The sequence below is a fragment of the Rhinolophus ferrumequinum genome, chromosome X (assembly GCF_004115265.2).
Source record: "Rhinolophus ferrumequinum isolate MPI-CBG mRhiFer1 chromosome X, mRhiFer1_v1.p, whole genome shotgun sequence".
Taxonomy (NCBI): Eukaryota; Metazoa; Chordata; class Mammalia; order Chiroptera; family Rhinolophidae; genus Rhinolophus; species Rhinolophus ferrumequinum.
In genome coordinates, this window is record NC_046284.1 from 53,777,046 (window position 1) to 53,790,258 (window position 13,213).

The 13,213-nt window shown below is 39.0% G+C and overlaps 1 protein-coding gene across 3 annotated transcripts in view; it reads left to right on the forward strand.

The window, feature by feature from the left end:
- SYTL4 (synaptotagmin like 4) overlaps positions 1 to 13,213 on the forward strand; it is a 71,511-nt gene that overhangs the window by 50,559 nt on the left and 7,739 nt on the right. For all 3 annotated transcript variants that reach the window (XM_033108539.1, XM_033108557.1, XM_033108548.1), the window contains exons 6-13: positions 4,775 to 4,876; positions 5,345 to 5,420; positions 5,696 to 5,786; positions 5,902 to 6,005; positions 6,518 to 6,613; positions 7,715 to 7,893; positions 8,190 to 8,292; positions 8,848 to 9,009. In XM_033108539.1, coding sequence (XP_032964430.1) covers positions 4,775 to 4,876; positions 5,345 to 5,420; positions 5,696 to 5,786; positions 5,902 to 6,005; positions 6,518 to 6,613; positions 7,715 to 7,893; positions 8,190 to 8,292; positions 8,848 to 9,009 — 913 coding nt within the window. The remainder of the gene's footprint in view (positions 1 to 4,774; positions 4,877 to 5,344; positions 5,421 to 5,695; positions 5,787 to 5,901; positions 6,006 to 6,517; positions 6,614 to 7,714; positions 7,894 to 8,189; positions 8,293 to 8,847; positions 9,010 to 13,213) is intronic.

Here is a 13,213-nt window from a genome sequence, read left to right on the forward strand (position 1 = left end):
AGTAACTGGAATTCTCATACACTGCTGGCAGAGCAGTGGAGCCACTTTGAAAAACAGTTTAGTAGTGTCTTAACAAGTTAAGTGTATCCCTACCTTGTGATTCAGCCATTCCATTCCTAGGTATTTACTCAAGAGCAATAAAAGCATATGTCCATATAAAGACTTATGCATGAATATTCATAACAGCTTGATTTGTGATAGCCAAAACCTAGAAAGAACCCAAATGTCTATCAACAGGGATAAATTAGGGTTTGTTTATATAGTGTAATACTACTCAGCACTGAAAAGGAAAGGACTACTGATACATGCAACAACATGGATGAATCTCAAAATAATCATGCTGAATGAAAGAAGCCAAACAAAAGGACATATTGCAAAAATTTGTTTATATAAAATACTAGAAAATGCAAACTAACTTTTAGTGACAGAAAGCTTATGAAGGGGCACAAGGAAAGTTAATTGTGGTGATGTTTCACTAGTGTATACATACATCAAAATTCATCAAATTGCACACTTAACATGCAGTTTATGTCAGTTATAACTCAAGGTGTAAAAGGAAAAATTATAGAAAAACGTAACTTCAATATTTTCCATGTCAGCACCAATGGTCTACCTCATTCTTTTTAATATCTGTAAGGTGTTTCTTTGTATGTATGTACAGCAGGTCCTTGAATAACGTCGTTTTCTTCAGCATCATTTCATTATAATGTTGATGAGAAAAAAATTGATTCCCGGCCGGGGCAACTGTGTGGCATTTGCATGTTCTCCCCATGTCTGTGTGGGTTTTCTCTGGGTACTCTGGTTTCCTCCAACATCACAAATCTGTGCAGGTTAATTGGCGTGTCTAAATGGTCCCAGTGTGAATGGGTGTGGGGGTGTGTGTGAATGTGTCTTCAGTCGAAAGGCATCCTGTCCAGGGTGGGTCCCATCTTGCACCCTGAGCTGCCAGGAGAGGTTCCAGCCACCTACAACCCTGAATTGTGACCCTGATGGGAAAATAATGATCTTACTTGTTTTTATTCATCTTTCTTACATGTATGCATAACTCATATTTATTTCAGTGTTTAATATTAAAAGTGTTTTGGGTCTTTATTTAGAAGTTTGTTGGTGTTTTTGTGATGAAAATATGCCATAAGAACTTAATTCTTGTTTATATCAATTAGCCTGTGGTAAAATTGGTTTCGCTATACATCGTTTTCACTTAATAGTCAGTTTCCAAGAACCTATCGATGATGTGAAGTGAGGACTTACTGTACTGTGATTTTCCCCACACAGCCTTGGGTGGGTTATTCATATGTTCTAGGTGATGAGGCCCCCTGTTTCCTTTGTGGATAAGCATAAGAATGATTTTTATGTCCTGAATCTGATTAACAGATCTGACATCATCAGTCAGAACGTAATTTCTGAAACCTACTGCTTCTGGCTGTTTATGACCTGTTACTCATTGGACCCAGAAACCTCTTATTTATCCTAAACATGAAAACAGACTAAGTGGCCATAAATGATCTTCTCCATAAAATTATGGAGCCTCAGAGATAATCTAATTTAACCCCCTTATTTTTACAGAAAAGAAGGCAGGATAAGTGATTTACCTGAGATGATACAGATATGTAGAGCCCAGGACTCCCATCTCTTAGTTTATTTTTTACTGCACAGATGTCAAATAATTGCTTTTTTACCCTAGGGTTGATTTGTTATCAGCTCTGGATCTGTACGTATTAATGGTTAGGGAAAAAAATACAAGCAGAAAACACTCTCCATGAACCATTGTTAAACTAGCTCTCTAGAGGAATGGTTCCACTTTGGGTTCTTTATTCTTTGAAGCAAAGGTGGAAAATTATTCTGAAGTAAAAGTGAAATCAAGCTCCCTGCTGTGTCTTGAATTATAAAGCTAATACATCTATCTCTTAAGAAATGACCTCTGTTTCACCTCTTGCATGACCTATGATTTCAAACACTACTGTTGGTTTTCAGAGAAATCTCAAACATTATCTGGTAACTTAGAAAGTTTATTCTTTATTACTGCTTAAGAGATGAATATCTATGATACAGATATTCGTTACTTCAGTCTTGGTTCATTTATTAATTCGTTCATTTGTTAACAAATATCTGTGAATGCCTACTATCTGCCAGGCACTGGTTTAGGCAGTGGGATACACTGGTGAACACAACAAAGTCCCTTGCTTGGGGAGCTTAAATTTGGGGTTGGGGGACATGGACAGTAAATAATCAAGTAAATGTATTGTATATCAGATGTTGACAAGTGCTATGGAGAAAATGAAGTAGACTAAAGACATGGGGTGTGTACATATGCTGTTTTATTTAGGATAGCCAGGGAAAAGTCTTAATAATAAATTGACGTTTGAGCAAAAAGTGACGCAAATGAGGGAGCAAACCCTGAGAGTATCTGGGGGAAAGCATTCTAGGCAGAGAAAGTGGCAGATATAAAGATCCTAAGGTAAGGTTGTGTTTGGCACGTTTGAGTAATCTGGAGCTGAGTGAGCAAGGGAGGAGTGGCAGGAGATGAAGACAGAGATGGGGTGAAAAGTAGATCACATAAGACTTTATTGGCACTTGTAAGGACTCTTTTACTCCAAGTGAGAAGGAGGGCTCTGAGTGACAGGATATTATTCTTTCTTTTATACATTGAGGTAAAATGCACATAATATGAAATTCATCATTTTAGCATTTTTAAAGTATACGATTCAGTGGCTTTGTGTACTTTTAGAATGTTGTGCAACCATCACTACTATCTAATTTCAGAATGTTCTCATCACTCCAAAAAAAAATCCTGTACTCATTAAACAGTCACTCCCCATTTCTCCCAGCCCCTCATCTGCTTTCTGTCTCTTTGGATTTGCCTCTTCTGGGTATTTCATATAAGTGGGGCCATACAAAATGTGGCCATTTGTGTTTGGCTTCTTTCACTTAGCGTAATGTTTTCAAGGTTCATCTATGTTGTGGCATGTATCAGAACTTCATTCCTTTTTATTGTCAGTAATATTTCATTGTATGCATAGACCACATTTCGTTTATTTATTCGTCCACTGGTGGACATTTGGGTTGTTTCTGCCAGTTGACTATTGTGAATACTGCTGCTATGAACATTTGTGTACAAGTTTTTGTGTGGATATATGTTTTCAGTTCTCTTGCCTATATACCTAGGAGTGGGATTGCTGGGTCATGTGGTAATTCAATATTGGATTTATATTTTAAAACTCAATTTGGCTGTTGTTTTGAAGACAGATTGGGGACAAGAGCAGAAGTAGGGAGTTCAATTAGAAGGCTATTACAGTTATCCAGGAGCTAGATGATGGTGATTTGGACCAGAGTAATGGCAGTGGGAGGGGGCGAGAACTTGTCAGATTCTGGATATACATTGAAGATAGAGCCAAGGAGATTTGCTCACAGGTTGGATTTGTATTGTGAGAGAATGAGGGGAGTCAAAGATGATTCTTAAGATTTTTGACCTGAGAAATGAAAGGAAGGAGTTGCCATTTGATGAAATTCAGGGAAGAGTAGGTTTGGGGGAGAATTAGGCCTTTGGTTTTGGACTTGCTGTGTTTGAGACATCCAAGCAGAGATGTCAAGTAGGCTCTTGGAAATATAAGTCTGGCATTTGAGTGAGAGATAAATTTAGGAGTTATTAGTTTATAGAGAATACGTAAAGCCATGAGACTAGATAAGATCATTTAGGAATAATTCTAGATAGTAAAGAGAAACAGTCCAAGGAATAAGCCTGGACACAATCCAAAGATTAGACCAGTAATGGAGACTGAGAAGCAGCAGACGTGAGGTCAGAGGACCAGGAGAGTTTGGTGTCCTGGAAGCTAAGTGAAATTACTTGAGATACTTGAGGAAGAATGGTTTTTTTCTTTTTCTTTCTTTTCTTGCTGCTCTCACAAATTCCTTGAGGTAAGGGGCCCAGGAATAGTGTCCTTCCCTTTAGAGATGAGGGCTGCTTTTTTGAATTCCTGAGGTGATCCTTCATTAAGCTGAAAAAGAATTCTGGTCTTCTGAATACTGTCTTCAAAACATACTGCTTATTTATGTGTATAGTTTAAGCCCCACCAAGAGAGCATTTAGTCAAGAATTCAGTCACCAAATATTTGAGTGCCCACTCTATGCTATTTTCTCTTCTAGGTGTTGGGAACACAGTAGTGAACAAGACATGTTGTTACTGATCTCATGGAACTTAGTCTAATGGAGAAAGACACTAAACAAGTCATTTGTTTAAATTATTGAACAAATTAAATCATTTCTTTAAAAGACATAACCAAGTAATTATATATGTGAGGAAGGTTACTAATCCAGACTTGAAGTGGGGGCGTGCTCAGAGACATCTGGAGGGATTGACGTATAAGGAGAGACCTGAAGAAGTAGTCGATTTAGCCAGATGAAGAAAAATGGCCATTGTGAAAAGAACATCCCAAGCAGAGAAAAGAGGGAAGAGAGAGGGCTATGTCATATTCAAGGAACCAAAAGAACTTCATCTTTCTGGAATGTAAAGTAAAAGGAAAGGTCTAGAATGAAAGATGAGTCTGAAGAGGTGAGCAAGGGTCAAGTCATAAGCGTTTTTTTGGCATGCTGAGGAGTTTGAACTCAATCCCAACAGCAATGGGGAACCGCTGAACAGTTTTTAAAGTATACTCTAAGTATATATTTATCTTAGAAAGATTACTTAGGCTGCCATTGTAAATAGGTTGGCAGGAAGCCTGACTCCCAGCAGGAGAGCCCACTTTCTTTATATCTTGGCTCTTGGGTTTTATTCTAGTGTGCCATTTGAAGTGCCCAAGCTGAAAAGTGGAAAGAATGCACTGGAGGCAGAGCGTGAGAGTCTGGATAGCTACACGGCTGACTCAGATAGCACGTCCAGGTGAGATCCCCCCGCCCCAGTCCCTGCACCTCTACTCGACCTGAGTTCCCATTTTATTCTCTAGCATCAGGATGCAGGGCTCCTGTGCCTTCAGTGTACCCAACTTCTCTCTTCAGCAAGTCGCATGAAGTCTTTTCTCTGACCTTGCCACAAGTCTTTCAGTAGCACTTCCTTCTGGAGCATGCAGCTTCCACAGGCTGCTGCTACGCCTTGGAGGATTCTTCCTGGACCAGTAGCAATGGTGCTGCTGTCCTATAGAAATGAGGGTGTGAGTGTTTGTGTTTGTGCACAATTGCTTATCTGATCATCTGCATTCCTTCAAGGTAAATCTGATGTGATGTTTATCTTCTAGATTCGGTTACTACAGTGACCCCAAGCCAGTGGCTCTCCTTCCATAGAGTTCGGGTCCATAGATAGAAGGGGAAGGGGAGGAGGTGATTTTTTTATAACTTCTGTATCTACCTCCAGAAGAGACTCTCTGGATAAATCTGGTCACTTTCCAGAATGGAAGAAGATGTCTGCCCCCAAATCTCAAGTGGGAAAGGTAAACTTTAGTCATTTTTCTCTTTCTGAATTTAAATCAAGAATTCAACTAAACAAATTTTAGTTCAGATTCACTTGGGGGCATTTGCTAAGGTTTTGGTTGAAAGGTGAGAAAACAGGTTTTGGACTGCTTCCTAGTATTAAATTAAATCCCTAAGATTAACTTTTCCTTTAAGATTGCTATAGTTTAGTGTAAGTCTGAACCTTATTCTTCTTGAGGCTATCCTTCCTTATTCCATCCTCCCACCTACCCAACAGTTCTTTTCCATTTCCTAGGAAACTCAGTCTGGGGGTCAAAATGTGGTATCAGTCGATGAGGGTGACATGATATTCAAGAAGAACACCAGAAAAATCCTCAGGCCTTCAGGTAGCTGTTTTCCTATTATAGCCTTTTGAGATTGAAGTTCTGAATACCCTTGATGGGTTCTTGGTATGGAGAAGAGTAGGTCTCTTTTGATTTGGGTTTTTGGTCTTCCACTCAGAATACACTAAATCTGTGATTGATCTTCGCCCGGAAGATGTGGGGCATGAAAGTGGATCCTTGGGAGACAGAAGCAAATCTGTCCCAGGCCTCAGCGTGGATATGGTAAGTACCCTTGCATTTCACTTCGTCATTATGTGAAATTTCATATATTTAGAGTTGACTTTAGTACCCGATACTCTCAATCAACATGTTTAGTTCTTTAGGAAAAGGCAACATGAATCTTAATTCCCCCAGATTTCTAAAGTAAATCTGGTTGCTGAATCGCTTAAACAAAAAGATTGTCTTCACTGTCTCTTATGTTCTAATACATTGCTTGATATACAGTTGGGGGCTCAAATAAATTCTTATTTTGATTAAAATGTAAAGGGATGGGGGATTGGGACAGTCAAATGGGAAAGAGATATTCTTATCTTATTCTTTGGTATTTGAGAAAGATGGTTGGAATATAGTTTGGAAGCCTGAAATGCGGGAACATAAAAATAAGGATATGTGAGTACACATGTACATGACACCACAGAGCTTAGCAACCATTATGGCTCCTACTACAGGAAGGATATTAGTCTTTGAACTTTTTCTTATTTTTATTAACTCTGAATCTCTATTTATTGTTCCAGGAAGAGGAAGAGGAGGAAGAAGAAGACATTGACCACCTGGTGAAGTTGCATCGCCAAAAGCTAGCCAGAAGCAGCTTGCGAAGTGGCTCTTCCATGGTAAGTTCTATTAGTTCTGTGGCTATAGACACGTTGGGGTACCAGGAAGGAAGGAAGTGCCTCCCTGGAGCAGAGTCAGTAGCTGGGGAAATCATCCTACTCACTCCTTCCAGGTCAATGAGATGCATTTGTTTCTATCCTCACTTTAGATTGTAGTTGCTTAGTGCACAGCTAGGTGACTTCCTCAGCCTCTCTGCCCTAGAGAGTCTAATTAGGGCCGGAGATGTGCTTTCTCAGTTTTGTGAACAGTAACCTGTGACTTCTTCCCTAAAGAGTTATCCAGGCGATGAAGTGAACAAGATCCAGATTTCATCATCAGAGCCCTCCCCAAATCTCACATGCAAGGGCAGTGAGTGGCATGCGAAGGGCCCTAGCAGGGTTAATTGTCGTCGGGGTATGATTAAGGAGCAGCAGTACTGATCAGAACCATGAAGTTAAAGGGACACTTAAGAAACAGGGCCTAGTTATGTCATAAGTATGATGATTGATGTTTAGGGGTAACAAGAGTCAGGAACCAGGGTGATTAGAGTTTGTTCCCACCCACACACACAGGAAGAGAATGACAGGCTTGTAGAGCTGATCACTACCCAAGAGGAAGATGTCTTTTTACCTTTGGTGGGGTACCCCCCAAGTTCTGACCCATTTACTTCTCTCTGTAGGTCTTGATAGGGATAAGGTGGATAAAAGAAACCCACAGAAAATCAAGGCACCTTATTTTAATTAGTAACGGTCCCCTTCTAGCCAGTGTTTTAGCATATATAACATATACCAAAAATGGACTTACGTCCGCCTTGCCTCTACACCTTGCTCACCTTCTGGGGCAGGTGAAAATTAACAATAAAATGTGTCAAAGGAGGGAAAGAGGAGAAGCTGAAAGCCTGGGTGATGCATGAGCTGATTTATTACACTGAACAATTGGGAGTGTGCTACTAGCTTTCTCTTGTACTCTGGGTACAAAATTGTTGTCGGTACTGGCTTGTTGCAGGGGCTTTTGAAACTTTTGTTTTGTTCAGTGACTATGGCTTTATCATGAGGAAAGATGTGAGCAATGTGGGCAGGGGAGTATGCCCTTGCCAGATGTTTGTGGGTCTTTGTCTTCAGAGTACAATTGGCAGCATGATGAGCATCTATAGCGAAGCTGGCGATTTCGGGAACATCTTTGTGACTGGCAAGATTGCCTTTTCCCTGAAGTATGAGCAGCAAACACAGACTCTGGTCATCCACGTGAAGGAGTGCCACGAGCTGGCCTATGCCGATGAAGCCAAGAAGCGCTCTAATCCGTGAGTGTTTCTGGAACCTGACTCATGGTCTGAGATGAGAGCTTAGACCCTGGTATCTATCTGGGCACACTTGAACCGAGGTTATTGCTTCCTGGGCAGAGAGAGAGGTGTGACTGAGAGTGGTTAGAGGAGGTGTGAGAAAGGAACCAGGATTGGGAATATGCAAGAATGGCATGTCTAAGAGGGCTCAATGTGACATTTTCATTTCGTCATGGCTTATATATATGGAGAGCAGGGAAGTGAAGAATGGGTTGAGAGAAGACAGTGAATTACTGAGTACTCTTCTTGGTTTCTAGATACGTGAAGACTTATCTTCTGCCTGACAAGTCCCGGCAAGGAAAAAGAAAAACCAGCATCAAGCGGGACACCATCAATCCGCTATATGATGAGATCTTCAGTGTAAGTATCTAAGACCCTGAAGGAAGGAGAACTTGTTCTGTCATGTGCGCTAAGCTATAGCTATTCCTCGGCTATGTGGCTGGTTGACATGGTTTTGAGTGGCCATGTCTGTGTCTGAGGGTATACTATGGGCACGTGTTCATATCCTGATCTCCCAGAGAACAAAGGTGATCTGGCTGTTTTGGTGTGAAGTTGGAGATACACGTGGCCACAAATCTCAGTTTAAAAAGTCGTTTGGGGTCAGGAGTACCCATGGCATCTTTGTTTTTGTTTTTGTTTTGCCGGGGAGGGGGGGGGCGGGGTAGTGGTAGTGTTCCAGTGTTCTCTCACCCACTCAAGGAAAAATTAATTTCCAGGTCCTCCCATGGAATATGGTAGGATTTTGTGAAATGGGGTAAGTGGAGGCTTTGAATGAGCAAACTCAAAGTGCTTAGGGACTAGAGTAATTTGATATTTAGGACTATGCACTTTGGATATGGTTGCTCAGATTTTGGAATAATCTTTACTGAGGAATTGTCAATAACTAATTATATGGGCTTCTCTTTTCTTTCACAGTATGAGATCCCAGAATCTCTCCTGGCCCAGAGGACATTGCAGTTCTCGGTTTGGCATCATGGTCGTTTTGGCAGAAACACTTTCCTTGGAGAGGCAGAGGTCCAGATGGATTCCTGGAAGCTTGATAAGAAACTGGATCATTGCCTCCCTTTGCATGGAAAGGTAGTCAACAACTCACATAGTTTGGATCTGAGGTAGAATTGTTCGCAGTGACCTCTGCTGGTATATGTTGGTAGCATCTTTAAATGTAGTCTTCTGTAGAGTTCTAGCGTACCCTGCTGGGGTTGCTGAGTTTGACAGTAATCTCATATGCATTTGTATGTGAAGTGTGAGTAATCTCTTCTGCCTATGCCAGGCAAAAGATAAAGCCATAGTTTTCCTTTCAACAGTATTTCATATATGTGCCAAGCTTTGCCTCCGAACCTTCCAGAGTCTGGGCAAATTCTAACATCCTAACTTGCACCTCTTCTTCAAGCTAACCTTTTGGGTGTATCCTAATCTTCACTCCTTTTCCAAGATAACCTTTTCACTAAAGAAGTGGGAAGTGAAGCAATTCATGGAGTTCCAATTTCTGTGCTCTTGGTCACATAAGCCAGGGAAATGGGGATGGCACCTCAGGTGAGAGTGTATCAGTGTGCATAATAGTGCCTGGGATCTGAGTGCAGACCTGGACTTAAATCCTGGCAAATAACAGGCAAAATCACCTAATTTATACAATAATTTAGGTAAGGCACCTAACTTCCATGAGCCTTAGTTTCTTCATCTATAAAATGGAGATAATGCTATTCCTCTTTTGCAGGATTGTATGCAAAGTACAAATCAGTGCCTGGCACATAATGGACATTCAATAGGTTACTATCGTTCTGGTTAAGATGAGGTTGCCAAAACAGACTGCTTGATTATCAGAATTGTTCAATGGCAAGGTTCTTCTGTAAAAAAGTTTTTACACTAGCATTTTTACTTTAATTTTTTAAAATTTGTTTAAATTAAAAAAGACATAACATTATGTATTAACATAAAACATATTTATACCAGCATTTTTAAATGCTATAAATAGTATGGTGCATAAAATATCTTTGAAAAGATAGACAAGATACTAGTAGTAGTGGTTGCCTCTAGGAAGAGAGACTGAGGTGGGAGGGCGATTTAGTTTTCTCTATATGCCCTTTTATAATGTTTGAACTTTTCTATATGCACACACATACACACACACACACACACGCACACACACACACACATATGCACCAGGGGTGCCAAAAAATGTGTACAAGTGGACGCTTTGGTCAACGTTGCTCAAGCAGTAGTTCGCCCAGACAGAAGTGTCTGGACACTGATGGTAAACACTTTGAGCACCTTTTGTAATTGCAGAAGTCAAACATGACTTGTATTCATCTTTTGTTATCAGTATATATTGAGTACTGTAATTTTAATACAGTTTTTCTTTCTTAAAATGTGTATACATTTTTTGGCACCAAATATATATATATATATATATATATATATATATATATATATATATATGTATGTATGTATATAGTTTATTAAGAAAATTAAGAATAAAAGGATTTATATGTACATGGTTCAAAATTAAAACAACATAGACATGTATAAGAAGAAAAGTAGGTTCCATTACCTAGAAATAACCACTGTTATCAACTAGTTGGATATCTTTATAGAAATTTTCTATTTAGCAGCACAGAGGTACACGTATGGATTTATATATTTTTTCCTTTTTTGCACAAGTGGGCTCATACAAACCTCATTTGTGTGTGTGTGTGTGTGTGTGTCTCTTGATTTTTTTATTCAACAATTTATCATTTATTATGGACATTTTTCTGTGCCATCACTTACAGATCTATCTCATTTTAGTTGCTGTATAGTATTCTTTCATGTACCTGTATTATAATTTATTTACCATTTCCCCACTGATGGGCATTTAAATTTAAATTGTTTGCTTGCCTTTTTTTTTTTTTTTTTGCTGTTAAACCTATGCTATAATATAGCTTGGTCTTCTTTTGTGAATGTAAACTATAGGAGAAATTTCTGGTGGTTGAATTGCTGAGTCAAAGGAAATGTGCATCCAATATTTTGATAGCTACTGCCCTCCAAAAAATAGTCACAGCATTAAATCTGTCCCTTTAAATACTAATAAAAACAGGAAAGCAATTATCACAAACTGTAGCATATTATTAGAAATTTAGAATTTCTTAAGCATTTGGCACGCAAGTCATTCTCTCAAGGGCCTACAGTTGATATTGGAAATGTTAGTATAAATCATCACGAACTAATGCCAATAAAAATGTCTTACATCAAATGAAAAAGCTGCATCAAAATAGAAGTATTTTCTCTTTGTAATTATTTTGAGCCAGAATAAAAATATGCTACTGAAACACATAACGCCAATTTCCATCTAAGGCTAAACTCTAATTCTTAAAAAAAAAAAAAAAAAAAAAAAAGAGTCCACTGAAGTTTACAATCTAGAAATCTAGAAGTTAAAATTTTGTAGACATTCGATAAACAACACAAAGACCACTTCAGTATTACATATCTATTTTAACTTAACACATTCTACATTTATTGTCTCTGATTTTTCTTTTTTTGCCCAGTCAGTTTTCTCCTCCTGGCATCTAGCTCCCCATTCTTTTTTTAAAAAAATTGAAATGATTGGGGTAACATTGGTTAATAACATTATATAAATTTCAGGTATACTACTTTATAAGACAACATCTCTATACTCTATTGTGTGCTTACCACCTGAAGTCTAGTCTCCTTCCATCACCTTGTATTTGATCCCCTTTATCTTCTTTGTCCTCCTCCCACCCCCTTCCTCCTGGTGACCACCATTACCTCCCTATTCTTTTCTATCTGTCCCATACACTAAACTTTGTACATTCTGGGTATGTGGTACATTTTTTCAAACCCATGAGGATTATGCCATCCTGGTATTGATATGCTCAGTAGTGAGGACCTAGTTTAGAGGAGCCCCAGTGAACACAGGCAGGTGATAGGGCACCTCTAGTCTATACTAGCTCATATTGTGGATACAAAGCATAAAGAACAGTGCCATGCCAAGAGAGCCAATAGAGGGACACAGTTCTGCTACCCACAGCCAAAGATGATAGGCCACTTACTGCTCATCCCAGACGTTCATTCTTCACTTTTGCATTCATTCAGTAAATATTTGTGGAGCACCTGCTATGTGCCAGGTACTTTGCTGTCAGGCATACTAAGATGAACAAAAATAGGCTTGATTTGCATCCTCCTGGCATTTAGCTTCTAGTGGTAGAGATAATTATTAATCAAAAGTAACATAAATAAATGTAAATAAATAAATGTAAAGTGAAATGTAAGTAAGTGTAAAGTTAAGAATTGTGGCATACTTAAATCCTTGTAACAGAATTCCACCTAGCTCTCAAATCTTTGTAAGTGCTATTTTAAAAAATACTTTTTTATCTTTGAAGATCATACAAGTGTACATGCCATTCTTATTAAAAAGACACTATAGACATATATAGAGTAAAAACTGAAAGCCCTCTTTCCTTTCCCCATTCCACTCCCCTCCTTAGAAGAAACAAGTGTTCAGTTAGTCTGTATCCTTATGGATTTTTCTATGCAGCGTAGTATAGTGGTTAAACGCGTGGACTCTGGAACCAGTCTGTCTGAATTTGAATCTGCCTCTGCCAATTACTAACTGTGTGACCTTGGGCAAGTTACTTAACCTCTCTGTTCCATAATCTGTTAAATAGGGATAATAATATCTATCTCATAGGGACTATCTTGCGGATTAAACAAAATGATATACTTATAACAGTGCCTGGCACAAATTAAGTACTATTTAAGTGATAATGATAATAATCATTTGCATACATGCATATTCACATATGCAAATATGTGTATATTTTACTATACAAAGGTCGGACACTTCAGTTCGCGAACTTATCCTAGAAAAAGTGCTACATACCTCATTGCTGAATATCACTATGGTCACCTTCAAAGTACTCCCCTTGGGAAGCTATGCACTGATGCCAGCGCCTAGTCTACTCTTCAAAGCACTTTTGGAACTCTTTTTCTGGAATGGCCATCAGAGCTGTCATCGTATTATCCTTGCTGTGCTGAATGTAATCAAAATGTCTTCCTTTCAATATTTCCTGTATCTTTGGGTAAAGAAAGAAGTCACTGGGGGCCAGATCAGGTGAGTAGGGAGGGTGTTCCAATACAGTAATTGGTTTACTGACTAAAAACTCCCTCACAGACAGTGCCATGTGAGCTGGTGCAGTGTTGTGATGCAAGAATCATGAATTGTTGGCAAAAAGTTCAGGTCGTCTAACTTTTTCATGCAGCCTTTTCAGCACTTCCAAATAGTAAA